Source organism: Muscardinus avellanarius (genome assembly GCF_963383645.1).
Source record: "Muscardinus avellanarius genome assembly, chromosome: 5".
In the NCBI taxonomy this organism is placed as follows: Eukaryota; Metazoa; Chordata; class Mammalia; order Rodentia; family Gliridae; genus Muscardinus; species Muscardinus avellanarius.
The window spans coordinates 122,291,461-122,304,994 of NC_137790.1; the positions used below are offsets into that span (position 1 = coordinate 122,291,461).

A 13,534-nucleotide genomic window follows, 5' to 3' on the forward strand; every position below is an offset into this window, starting at 1 on the left:
ATTTTACTCATGCTTGGTAATAGATGGATTCTTTCCACCAAGTCTTTTTCTGAATTCAAAGAAGACTCTTTCAGCATTATGTGGTTAATTTGGATCTTCCTTTGCTCCCTGCTGTGTCTGTTTCTCAGTTTGTAACTCACAAAGCAGATTTTGGAGCATTTGGATTTGGCCTTCATGTCCTCACTTTCCTATCGTACTTTCATACTTCTCTATCCTCATTTGTATGGGATCATGAGACCCCGTGTGTGTGTGTGTGTGTGTGTGTGTGTGTGTGTGTGTAGATTGAACCCAGGAACCTGCTTCTGAGCTCTACCTCCAGCCCTATTTTATTTTTTATTTTTGAAGTAGGATCTCACTAAGTTGTGTAGGGCCTCACTATAAGTTGCTGTTTCTGCCTGCAAACTTATAATCATCCTGTTTCAGCCTTTTGAGTTCTAGGATTAAATAGCTGGTGCACCACCATGCCTGGCTCATGAGAACACTTGAGGTTAATATTCTAGCTCCTGAATTTGTTGCTAATCTATGTTTTTATTATGTAATTTAGCTTTTAAAAAGTCAGCAATCGTAATTTCCAAAAACTTTTTTCTTTATTACAACACTTTTAATATGAGTTGGTTACTTTTCAGATCTTTAAACTTAATTTTTTTCCTCTTTGTAACTGTGTGTGTGTGTGTGTGTGTGTGTGTGTGTGTGTGTGTGTGTGTGTTTTACTGGGGATTGAAACTAGGAGTATTTACTTCTAAGCTCTACCCCTATCCCTTTTTATGCTTGTTTTGAAGCACGTCTCCCTAGGTTGCTCAGAATCTCACTATGTTGCTGAGGCTGGCCTTGAATCTGTGATCCTCCTGTCTCAACTTCTCAAGTACTGTAATTACATCCGTGCTCCACCATGCCTGGCTTAGTAACTCTCCTTTTAGATGCTAGTACTGTTTCTTGAGTTCATGCTCCTCTGGCAAGCTATTGGTTTCCTTCAAATACTTAATGATTCTTAAATTTCTCTCCATTGGTATACGTGAAGGTCTGAAGCCTAAAAGACAATGGCTGCTGGAGCACACTTCTCCAGTGAGAACCCTCTTGTGAAAGTGCAGTTTCTGTTCAGTTGTTTTGCCTGGTCTGGGTACAAGCTGCTAACCTGTGTCTGGCTTTAATGTCCACTGAGTTTTCTGTAGAGGCGGCCTCTTGGATAGCTGCACTCAGTTTTGCTATCAGTTGAGCTGAGGAGAGAGGCAGGCTCAGCTGTCCACTGCGCCTTAGTTTCCAACCAGCTGACCATTCACATGTTCTTCCCTTCTGCTCCTGACTCGGTGTGTTAGAGACCTGACAGGAAACATCTCCTGGAGCTCTTTTGTTGCTTATTAAATGGGTTCTAGCTTCCTGAGCTCCTTGAGGTGGGTTGGTAGGTTGTTCTCAGCTGTTTTTCTTCTCTTCTGATGTGCTGATCAGACTCTTTGCATTTCTACGACGTCTCGTTTATTTATCTAATATTTAATTAATCAATTTTTTGCGGGTCTGGGACTGGAACCCAGGGGCCTCCGAGCTACACCCCCTGCCCTATTTTTTATTCTTTAATTTGAAACAGGGTCTCACTGAGTTGCAGAGGGCCTCACCAAGTAGCTGAGGCTGGCTGTGAACCGCGATCCTCCCGTTTCAGCCTCCCAAATGCTGGGATTACAAGCGTGCGCCAGTGCACCCGGCTTCGTTGATTTATTTGTATTTTTGTTATTTCAAGAGCATTTTGAGAGAAGAAAAGAGGTCATAAAGGTATTTTTACTTTCAGGTCTAAACTAAATCACAATGCAGCATTTGTGCAGATCCCTATTGGCTTGGAGGGCAACTTTCAAGGTGTTATAGATCTTATTGAGGAGCGAGCTATCTATTTTGATGGAGACTTTGGGTAAGTGCTAAAAATACACTATTACAATTTTATATTTTAAAAAACATCAAAGAGGAAATGACAAGTTCTTTAATCATAGAATACATCTTTTTGAAATGTACCTGGAAGATTTTCTCTAATATGGTTTTTATTTTAATGCTATCTTCCTAGTTGCTTTCCTAGTATGCATTCTGAGAGAGAATGCTACTTTTGTGGGCCTATCTCATAATTATTATTCATAGAGTACTAGAAGGAGGCCTTCAATTTGCTAGTAATATCTTTTTCCACGTGTTTATTTATTGGTTCATTCATTCTGTGGACTTACAGAAGCATTACTATGTTTGAGTTTTGTGATAAAAATTAGGAGAAAATATAAGTATTAAAAGTATTTGCTTTGCCAGGCGTGGTGGCGCACACTTGTAATTCCCATGCTTGGGAGGCGGAGACAGGAGGATCGCGCAGATTTGAAGCCAGCCGTGCTGGCTTAAGAGACCCTGTTTCCAAATAAAAATAGGTCTGGGAGTGTAGCCCAGATGTAGAAGGGCTTCCAGGAACCCCAGTACCACCAAAAAAAAAAAAAAAAGTATTTTCTCTATTTCATGGGATTACAAAGATAAAAAGTGCTCAGCAAGCAGCACTCACCCACTGAGCTATATCCCCGGCCCTTTCTATTTTATTTAAGACAAAATCTCACTAAGTTGCCCCAGCTGAACTCCAGCTTTTGATCCTCTTGCCTCAACCTCCCAAATATCTGGAATTTCAGGCATCTGTCCACTAAGCCCTCTTCCTGCTATAGGCTGGACGATGAGGACAAACTCTACAGTTCACTGACCAGTGCTGTCCCTCCGCCTCCACCTGCCAGACTGCAGTCCTCAGGAAGACTGCTGCGCTGGCTCCCCACATTGTACATCAGTCTCAAACTGGGACTTGTAGATACGCAACATCAACGCATCGCCTGGAACTTTCCAGAAATATAGATTCTAGTCCCTGTCCTAGATCTCCTGAATCAGAATCTCTGGTGGTGGACTTGAAATATGTGTGTTAACAAGCTCTTTTTGTGTGTGTGTGTGTGGGGGGGTACTGGAGATTGAACCCAGAGGTGTTGTTCTACCTCTGAGCTACACCTCCAGCCCCATTAAAAAAAAAAAAAAAGGTTTCAGCCAGGTGTGGTGATACACACTTGTGATTCCAGTACTAGAGAGACTGAAACAGGAGGATCACAAGTTAGAGGCGGCCTCAGCAAGTAGTGAGCTTCTCATCAACCTAGAGAGAGACCCTGTTTCAAAATTAAATAGGACTGGGGGTTAGCTAAGAGGTAGAATGCCCCTGGGTGCGATGCCCAAGACCAAAGGAAAAAAAAGAGCTCAACCAGGAGGGATGAAACTAAGCTCCAAAGACTCTGAAGTGTCTTTAGGATGTTAATAATTATTTTCTATAATTACAATAATTACAATATATATAATATAATTACAATCTTAATTACAAAATTAACATTTTTTGTCCTTTTTTCTTTTTTTTTTGTTTGTTTTTTTTGTTTGTTTTTTTTGTTTGTTTTTTTTGGTGGTACTGGGGTTCCTGGAAGCCCTCCTTCCTCCGGGCTACACTCCCAGACCTTTTTTTTTTTATATTTTTGAAACAGGGTCTCTTACGCCAGCACAGCTGGCTTCGAACCTGCGCGATCCTCCTGTCTCCGCCTCCCAAGCGCGGGGATTACAAGCGTGCGCCACCACGCCCGGCGTCCTTTTTTCTTTTTTTAACGTAAGAATGTGTTTTCTGAAAAAATTATTTTTTTGCCCTAATTTCTTTTTTTAAGTAACCTGAAAGTTTTTCATACTGTTTTTAAATATCAAATAAAATATTTCTTAGTTTTATATATTGTATTTATGACTTTTGCCTATATAGCTACTAAAATAGTGGAAGGCTAATGTCAGATTGACGTTAGTGTCATATTGTATCACTTATCACAAATTAGTATATCTTGTTTGGAAAATTATGTGATCACCTTTTATTAATAGTCTTACTTGCCATTTGAAATATATCATAGCTTTTCTTCCCAAAAATAAAGCTATTAATCCTGTCTTTTCCATTGGTGCTTTATATATAAGGATAAAGTACTAAAATAAACCATCTCTTAGTCAGAATGTTCGATATGGTGAGATTCCCGCTGACCTGAGGGCGGTGGCTGCAGAGCACCGGCAGGAGCTGATCGAGTGCGTTGCCAACTCAGACGAGCAGCTGGGGGAGCTGTTCTTAGAGGAGAAGGTTCCCTCTGTTTCTGACTTAAAGGTAGGTGCTCTCAAATAAGTAATATATTAATGAGATTTTTTTTATTTGTAGGGATATAAAATGATTCTCTTATGCATGGGCTTCAATATAATTGTCTTCCATGAATAATGCTTGACATGTCATACTGTGCTTTTGGAAGTGGAGTCATCTAATATCTTTAAATAAAAGAGATTGTTGTAGAAAAAATACTAAAACAGCCTCTTGGGTATATCCATATTGAAAAAGAAAAAAAAAAAGTTACAGCCATAAGACAGCCTAAGAAATCTGGGTGTGGTGGAGCACACCCCTATTCTCAGTTCTTGGTGGGCTGAGACAGGAGAAGTGCAGGTTTGAAGCCAGCCTTAGCAACTTAGAGCCTGTTTCCAAAAAAAAAAAAAAAAGACTAGGGATCTAGATCAGAGGTAGAATGCTCCAGTATTAAAACAAAAGACAGCATAAGAGATGAGATTGCTAAATGTTTACAGACTGTTGGTAGTTATGTTGCTGTAATGTTTCAAGACATTACATAAAGTCTTATCTATTCATTGACTGGATTGTTCAGCTGTATAGAAATAAGGAGAAGATTGTTGTTTAAGACTGAAAAGTAATTTTTGAAAAAACATTTTTCCAAAGCAGATATGCAAATAGTCAATGCAGGAAAAGGTGCTAAACATCACTGGTCACTAAGGAAATACAAATCAGGACCATAATGAGACACTACTTCATACCTGTTAGGATGGGTCTTATTCCAAACAAAACAAAACCAAATCGAAAACGGTCTGGCAAGGATGTGGCAAACTTAGAACCCTTGTGTATTTCTGATGAGAATGTAAAAAGGTATCGCCACTGTGGGAAACAGTGTGGTAGTCACTCAAGAAATTAAGCATAGAACTACTATATGATCCAGCCATTCTTTCTGGGAATATACCCCAAAGAAAGAAGGGTCTCAAGTAGTTTAACATAAATGATTATAATAGCACTATACACAATAACCAGAAGCTAGAAACAATCCGTACGTCCATTAATGAATGAGTGGATAAACAAAATGTGGTGTAAGAGGAATGAGGGTTTTTTTGTTTTGTTTTTGTGATACTGAGGTTAGAATCCAAGGGCATTCTACTTCCTGGCTACACGTTAAGACCTATTTTGTTTTTTATTCGGAAACAGGATCTCGTTAAGTTGCTAAGAGTCTCACTAAGTTGCTGAGGCTTCAGCTTCGAACCTGTGATTCTCCTGTCTCAGCCTTTCAAGTACTGGGATTACAAGCTTGGGCCACCATGCTCAGCTCCGAATGAGATTCTGATATATGCTTCAACATGGTTGAATCTTGAAGACATTCTAAGTGAAAAATGTCATATTTCAAAACAAATATTGTTATGGTTCTATTTACATGAGATACTTAGAATGATCAAATTCATAGAAATAGAAAGTACAGTAGTCTTAACCAGGGCTTGTGGGGAGAGTTTAACGGGAAGTTGTTTATTGTTTAGTGAATATGGAGTTAGTGTGGGAAGGTGAAAAAGAATGTGAAGAATGATAGTAGTGATGGTTGTACAACATTGTGAATGTACTTAGTAGAACTGAACTGTACACTTAAGTGATTAAAATGGTAAATTTTATCTTATGTTTATTTTACTACAATTAAAAGACCGATTAGCCAATGTTAATTTTCCCAAGCCACTTATGCACTTACAGAGATCAGATAAGGGATTAGTGTGTAAGACTTCGTCTCATATCCCTGATGAGTAGGGAGCTCCTGTGGGTAGATAGAGGTCTAGCCCTAAATCCAGGAAGTGTTTTCCAGGGAGCCACCATGTAGAGAGATGCTTATGTGTTGAAGGGAATGTGTCAGGGCTCTTCACTCCCACTCCCAGGCTCAGTGATTGAGTAGGACACACAGGACTCAGCAGATGATTGTCATGACTATGATTTATTCCAGTAAAAGCAAACTCAGCAAAGAGAAAAGGCATGGGAAACGAAGTCCACAGGAAACCATACGCGAGCCTCCAGAGTCTTCTCCCCATGGAGTCCTGCAGGTGCCATGACAGCCCCATGATGTCATCCACCAGGGAATCATGCTTCAAACTCAGTGCCCATGGTTTTTATTGTATGCTAGTTACATAGACCCTCTAACTAGCATGTATCCAAAGTTCAGAGTCCCAGAAGGAAAGTAGGTGGTTAGCACACAGCATGCTGTCGAACAAGTACAGGCACAGAGAACTGTCCTTCCAGTTCAGAGAATAATGGGTACCTCCCAAATCCACATTCCCAGATACCAGCCCAGGGCCAGCCACTCTAGCAGGTCGTTCTGTGGAGAGTCGTAGTCTTGCTGTACTTGCTCCATGCTGCACAGCATATATGATATGCTTTAGTGTCTGTTCCTAAAGAAACTAACAACAGAGGAGGTACTAGATAATGGAAAGTAGCAACTTTCAAATGTGAATATGATTATATTTTGGTAAACTAAGGCTTTGATTAGCACTGGTTTTAGAGATTGTTTTGATTTTTTTCCCTTCTATTTACCACTCTTACAAGTTTTTTTGTTTTGTAGACATAAAATAAATGTGACCAAATATTTTTTGGTCATATAAGACAAAGTGGCTACTGAGTGACCTGGTTCCTCTCAAGAGGAGCAAATGAAAGTGTTTAGGATCGTTTCAAGTAGTAATTGCCTACTTCCCTTGAATATGTTTTCCTTTCCCTTTTTGGGGGGGGTAGCATACTGGGCATTGAACCCAGGGGCATTCTCCCTCTGAACTATATGCCCAGCCCTATTTTATTTTATTTTATTTTATTTTATTTTATTTTATTTTATTTTTTGCAGTATCAGGGATGGAACCTAGGGTCAGTGTGCCTCCAAGCTACAACCCCAGCCCTATTCTTTTAGTCTTACTTATTTGTTGTGGTACTGAGGATAGAACCCAGGGGCTTTTCTACCTTCGGGCTACTCTCCCAGACCTGTTTTATACATTATTTGGAATCAGGGTCTCACAAAGTTGCTGAGAGCCTCTCTTAAGTAGGTGAGGCTGGCTTCAAACCTCTGTGATCCTCCTGTCTCAGCCTCCCAAGCACTGGGAGTACAAGTGTCACCACCATGTCCAGCTTTTATTTTTCATTTTGAAACAAGGCGTCAGTAAGTTGCTGAGAGCTTCACTAAATTGATGAGGCTGTCCTTGAACCTGCAGTCCTCTGTCTCAGCCTCCCAAGTACTGGGATTACAGGCATGCACCACCACAACTGGCATATTTTTCCTTTTTATAGCCTCTTGTGCTCAACTGTGATCCTACCTTTATTGTGTTTTTTTTTTTTTTTTTTTTTTTGTACTGGGAATTGAATCCAGAGGCATTCTACCTCTAAGCTGTACTCCCAGCCCTACATCTCATTCTTTATTTTGAAACAGGATCTCACTAAGGTCTTACTAAGTAGGTAAGGCTGGCCACAAACCTGCAATCCTCCTGTCTCAGCCTCCCAAGTACAGGGATATTAGCACGCACCGTCGTGGCCGGCTTGTGTTGGTCTTTAGACATTGTGGCTGCTCTTTTTTTTTTTTTTTTTTTTTTTTTTTGGCGGGTCTGGGGATGGAACCCAGGGGCATTCGACCTCCGAGCTACACCCCCTGCCCTATTTTTATTCTTTATTTTGAGACAGGTCTCACTGAGTTGCGGAGGGCCTCACTACACAGCTGAGGCTGTCCTCGAACCTTCATCCTCCAGTCTCAGCCTCCCAAATGCTGGGATTACAAGCGTGCGCCACCACGCCTAGCTCTTGGCTGCCCCTTTTGATCTAAGCTTTCAGGGAGAACAATTTTCTTTTTTTTTTTTTTTACTTTCTGTGTTTTCATGAGAACTGAGAAGTAATTGTTTATTGCCTCCATACTTCTGCAGTGTCAGGTTGTGACCACAGCATTGCTGTTGGCCTCTTCCTCCTACAAGAGCAAAGTCTGCTGTGTGCTCTCTGAGGGCTGCACAGGCTTGAAGAGGGACCTAGAGTGCTTACAATAGAGCCTGCTACTGTTGCCTTCCTAAATTTATGAGTGGTTTGTGTTGTGTGGCTTCTTGTGTGTATATTCTTTAAAATAATTTTTTTTTGCACTATGGGGGTGGAACTCAGGGGCATTCTACCTCTGAGCTACACCCCCAACCCAATTGTTTTTCCTGAAACAGGATCTCACTGAGTTGCGAAGGGCCTCACAAAGTAGCTGACACTGTCCGTGAACTGCAGTCCTCCTGTCTTAGCCTCCCAAATGCTGGGATTACAAGCGTGCGCCACCACACCCATCTAAAATAATTTATTTTATTTTATTTTATTTTCCGGTACCGGGGATGGAACCTAGGGGCATGTACCTCTGAGCTACACCCCCAACCCTATTTTTTAGTTTATTTATTTATTTTTTATTTTTGTGTGGTACTGTGGGTGGAACCCAGGGGCTTTCTACCTCCAGGCTATACTCCCAGACCTATTTTATATTTTATTTGGAAATAGGGTCTTACTAAGTTGCTGAGAGCCTCACTAAGTAGCTGAGGCTGGCTTCGAACCTGTGCGATCCTCCTGTTTCAGCCTCCCAAACGCAGGGATGACAAGCATGCACCACCATGCCCGGCTAGTCTTTTTATTTTTATTTTTTTGTTTATTTATTTATTTTTTGTGGTACTGGAGTTTCTGGAAGCCCTTCTACCTCTGGGCTACACTCCCAGACCGATTTTACATTATTTTTATTTGGAAACAGGGTCTCTTAAGCCAGTGCGCCCAGCTCTTTTTATTTTTGATATAGGCTCTCACTGAGTTGCAAGGGGCCTTGCTAAGTAGCTGTGGCTGTCCGCAAACCGTGATCCTCTGGTCTCCGACTCCTGAATACTGGGATTACAAGCATGCGCCACCACACCCAGCTAAATTAATTTTTAATAGATAATGCTTTCATATAATTTAGACATTTAAAAAGTATACAAAGGTAATACAGTAAAATCTATCCTGTCCTCCTCTCCCATATGCCTGTTTTCTGCCTCCTTCCTAAAACAGGTAACCAGTTAATAGTTTTATGTGTATCTTTCTAGAGATCATTTTTTTTCATATGTATTATTTTTCCCTTTTTTACACATTTATTAACATATAGTTTGTGCTACTTTATGTGTCTATTTTCTGTGTACATGCGTACTTTTGTGTGTGCAGTACTGAGGATTGAACCCAGGGGCATTATCCTTCTGAGCTATACCGTAGCCCCCCCCCCCTTTTTTTCTGTGGTATGGAGGATGGAACCCAGGGACACTCTACCTCCAAGTTATACTCCGGCCCCCCCCTTTTTTATTATTCTATATTTTGAAATAGGGTCTCACTGAATTGCAAAGGGGCTTACTAAGTAGCTGAGGCTGGCTGTGAACTGCAATCCTCCTATCTCTCCTGTCTGACCTCCCAAATACTGGAATTACAAGTATTTTTTGTTTTGAAACAAGGTTGCAGAAGCTCTCCTAAAACCTAGGATCACTCCTGGTATTATGGGAGTGACCTACTGCAGTTGGCTTGCACATGCTTTTTTGCCAAATTGAAAATTAGTGATTTTAGGAGTGTGAAAAACAGTTGTATATGCCGGGCGTGGTGGCGCACGCTTGTAATCCCCGCGCTTGGGAGGCGGAGACAGGAGGATCGTGCAGGTTCAAAGCCAGCCGCGCTGGCGTAAGAGACCCTGTTTCAAAAATATAAAATAGGTCTGGGAGTGTAGCCCGGAGGAAGAAGGGCTTCCAGGAACCCCAGTACCACCAAAAAAAAAAAAAAACAGTTGTATAGTAAGTCACTTCCTAGGAAATGTTTTTTTCTTTTTTCTGTATTTTGACCTTAAATTACTGGCTCCTGATTTTAGTATCCACGATAGCCAGGACTTTAAAGATTTATCAGTTTATTTTATTCACTTGTTGGTTAGTGATTGGCCCGAAGCACAAAATGTAATATTAATCATTACTTTTCTTTTTTTCATTATGCACTTCTCTTTTTATAGCTTGCAATCCGAAGAGCTACTCTAAATCGATCATTTAGTCCTGTCTTTTTGGGAAGTGCCTTGAAGAACAAAGGAGTGCAGCCTCTTCTGGATGCTGTTTTGGAATACCTCCCGAATCCATCGGAAGTCCAGAATTACGCTATTCTTCATCAGGAGGAGTAAGTCTTGGCAATTGAATATTAGTTGAAGCAAAAATACGTTAGCAGTTATGTATCATGAAAGACTTTAAAAGTTCTAAAATTTGTTTTTTTCCTTTTATAATTTACAAAAATCAACCACTGGTTTTCGTCGGGTCACAATTTTGGCATGGAGAAAATGTTTATTAGACCATTTCCCCTGCTTTACTTTATTTGTGAGTTAGAAATATGATTTGCTTTACTGTCTCTTAAAGTTATTATCATTAGAACATTTTCTCAGTTTGGGGCCAATCATTTTCAGTCTTTTTTTTTTTAAACCTTGGAAAACGACTCTTTTTAAATCTCTCACCAGTTATTTTTCTTTCTCTACCAGACCATTTCCGTGGTTTTCGTCTGCTCTGGTCCCATTGCTATGTGATGATTAAACCCTATAAAACTCCCCTCTCTCTCTTTCAGTGAAATTTTATGTGTCTATAAAATTAGACATGTTTTGCACATGTGCTTTTCTCAGATAATACTCTTTGATAAAGCAAATTGATAGAAAAGAAATATTAAGTATTTTATCTCCATAGATTTATATTTCTTTTATTTTAAGTGACTCAGAAAAAACCAAAAAAATCTTAATGGACTCCAAGAGAGACAGTACTCATTCATTCGTAGGCCTGGCTTTTAAACTGGAGGTAAGTTGCTTTCTAATGTTATGTAACCGCCAGTGGTAGAAATTTTCCCCCTTTTTAAGGCTCTTATTCCTATTACAAAACGACTCTATACCCCTATGAAAGACTTGGAAAATAATTTCCAGAGTCTTGACACTAAGTTGACAGTTTGTTTTTCTTAGATGCATTTCCTTCTTGTTTCTTGGTTTTATGGCTTAGGAAATATAATTTTTTCACATAAATCATAATATCTGTGTCATTTTGTCTTATTCTTTTCATTTATTATTACAGTGGGTATGGTCCTTGTTTTTATACAATGTAAATGACCGCATAATACAGAATTTGCTTAAAATATTCTGATTATTGGACATTTATATTGTTTTTGAGTTTCATATTATTGTTTTTGAGTTTCATATTATAACAGTGGGTTCACTTTTGGAAATATGTCCTAAGGAACTAATGAAGGGTAGTGTATTCATGTCACCTCCAGCTTGCTCATGTTATGTTTGCTTATAAAATTGGTATCCTATAAACAGTTGAAAATGCGCAGGAATTGTATTTTGATTAAATAAAATGAGGTACATCCTCACAGTAGAATATTTTTCAGACTTATATTATGTTGAGGTGCATTTTTGTTTTCTTTGGGTACTGAGGGTAGAACCCAGGGGCATTCTATCTCTAAGCTATACCCCCAGCCCTATTTTTTTTCTTTTAATTTTGAAACAGTCTCACTAGGTTGATAAGAGCCTCACTATTTGCTAAGGCTGTTGTCAAACCTGTGATCTTCCTGTCTCAGCCTCTTCAGTACTCGGATTACAGACATGTATCACCACCCCCAGCTTGAGATGCATATATTTGATGTGGGAAGATGTCTGCAATTTTTTAAAGTAAACGTAGCATTTTAGATTTATAGAAAAGCTACAAATAGTACATGAAATTCTTATATATCTTGCACCCATATTCTTCTGTTAATAAACATTGTCACAGTTTTCAATGTTCTTATTATTATTATATTGATAATTATTAGCATGAGTGTGGTCCTAGAGATTGAACCTAGGGTCATACCTCTGAGCTACACCCCCAGTCCTATCTCAGTTTTTATGTTATTGTTTTGTGTGTGTGTGTGTGTGTGTGTGTGTGTGTGTGTGTGTGTTACTCTGGGTGGAACCCAGGAGCTTTTCTACCTCCGGGCTATACTCCCAGACCTATTTTTATTTGGAAACAGGGTCTCACTAAGTTGCTGAGAGCCTCACTCAGTAACTAAGGCTGGTTGCAGACCTGCAACTCTCCTGTCAGCCTTCCAAGTACTGTAATTACAAGTGTGCGCCATCATGCCTGGCTCTTAGGGTTGACTTTTTAAAAAAAAATTAGTGGTTTAATAACATGTGGTCAAGTATATCACTTTTTAGTCATTCATTATTATTATTATTTTTGGTGGTACTAGGGGTGGAACCCAGAGGCTTTCTACCTCCGGGCTATACTCCCAGACCATTTTTAGATTTTATTTGGAAACAGGCTCTTACTAAGTTGCTGAATGCCTCACTAAGTAGCTGAGGCTGGCTTCGAATCTGTGTGATCCTCCTGTCTCAGCCTCCCAAGCGCGGGGATTACAAGCGTGCGCCACCACGCCCGGCTCTAGTCATTCATTCTTAACCTTTGAAAGGCTTATGAACATTATTTATCATTGATTTGTCATTCTTCCTTTATCATTTATTTGATATATTTTTCATTTGAGATATTACACCATATAGATTACTAAGTCTAATTTGCTCTCATTTTGTGTTTTTTAAGCCTTTGAACACTTAATGTTCTTATACTAGACAAGGTTAGTTTCTTCTCATTACCATCGTTTTTGAAAAATTTCTATTTTTACCTATATATTCCTCTGGATGAATTTTAAAAATCACTAATCATGTTAATAATGTGATGGAATTTGATTGTATGGTATTAAGCCAGAAGAGTAACTTGGTGAGAGTTGGTGACTTCTTTGTGCAACTAGTTGGCCAGTGCTGGATGTATATTCAGGATTCTTGCCCACATTATTTTCTATGTGATTTTTAGGGGGTATATAGGTTTGCTCCTGCCACTTTTCATGGTATTTTTGTTGTCTTTTTAATAATTATAACTGACTTTTGTTTCATGTCTTATTTGTATTAAACTGAACTTACGACACAATATTAGAAGGGCCAGGTGTGGTGGTATACACTTGTAATCCTAGTATTTGAGAGGCTGAGACAGGAGGATCGCAGGTTTGTGGCCAGCTTTAGCTACTTAATGAGGCACCCCACAACTTACTGAGACCCTATTTCAAAATAAAGGATAAAGCAATAGGGCTGTGGGTATAGCTTGAAGGTAGAATGCCTCTGGGTTCCATTCCCAGTACTGCCAAAAAAAATAATAATAAAAGGCAAAAAGCTACTTCCATTTTGCTAGTAACTTATCTCAGAGGAAACATAAAAAGTATCTTGGATTGTGTTACCAAAAGATGAATTAAGAGCAACTCTATCTTATTTGTGTTCAAAGCCAGTATGGTGTAGTTTGTGATAATAAACTGGAATGCATATATGATAGACTGCTAAAATTGAAAGTAGTTGGATTATTTGGGGAATTTTCTTCT

The 13,534-nt window shown here is 39.4% G+C and overlaps 1 protein-coding gene across 1 annotated transcript in view; it reads left to right on the plus strand.

Annotated features, from left to right (window-relative positions):
- The window catches only part of GFM1 (G elongation factor mitochondrial 1), a gene marked incomplete at both ends in the record, with an annotated part of 54,176 nt that overhangs the window by 10,285 nt on the left and 30,357 nt on the right, over nt 1-13,534 (plus strand). Inside the window, 4 exons of the mRNA XM_080695763.1 lie at nt 1,778-1,894; nt 4,009-4,159; nt 10,125-10,282; nt 10,857-10,941. Of these exons, the coding sequence (XP_080551889.1) occupies nt 1,778-1,894; nt 4,009-4,159; nt 10,125-10,282; nt 10,857-10,941 (511 nt within the window). The remainder of the gene's footprint in view (nt 1-1,777; nt 1,895-4,008; nt 4,160-10,124; nt 10,283-10,856; nt 10,942-13,534) is intronic.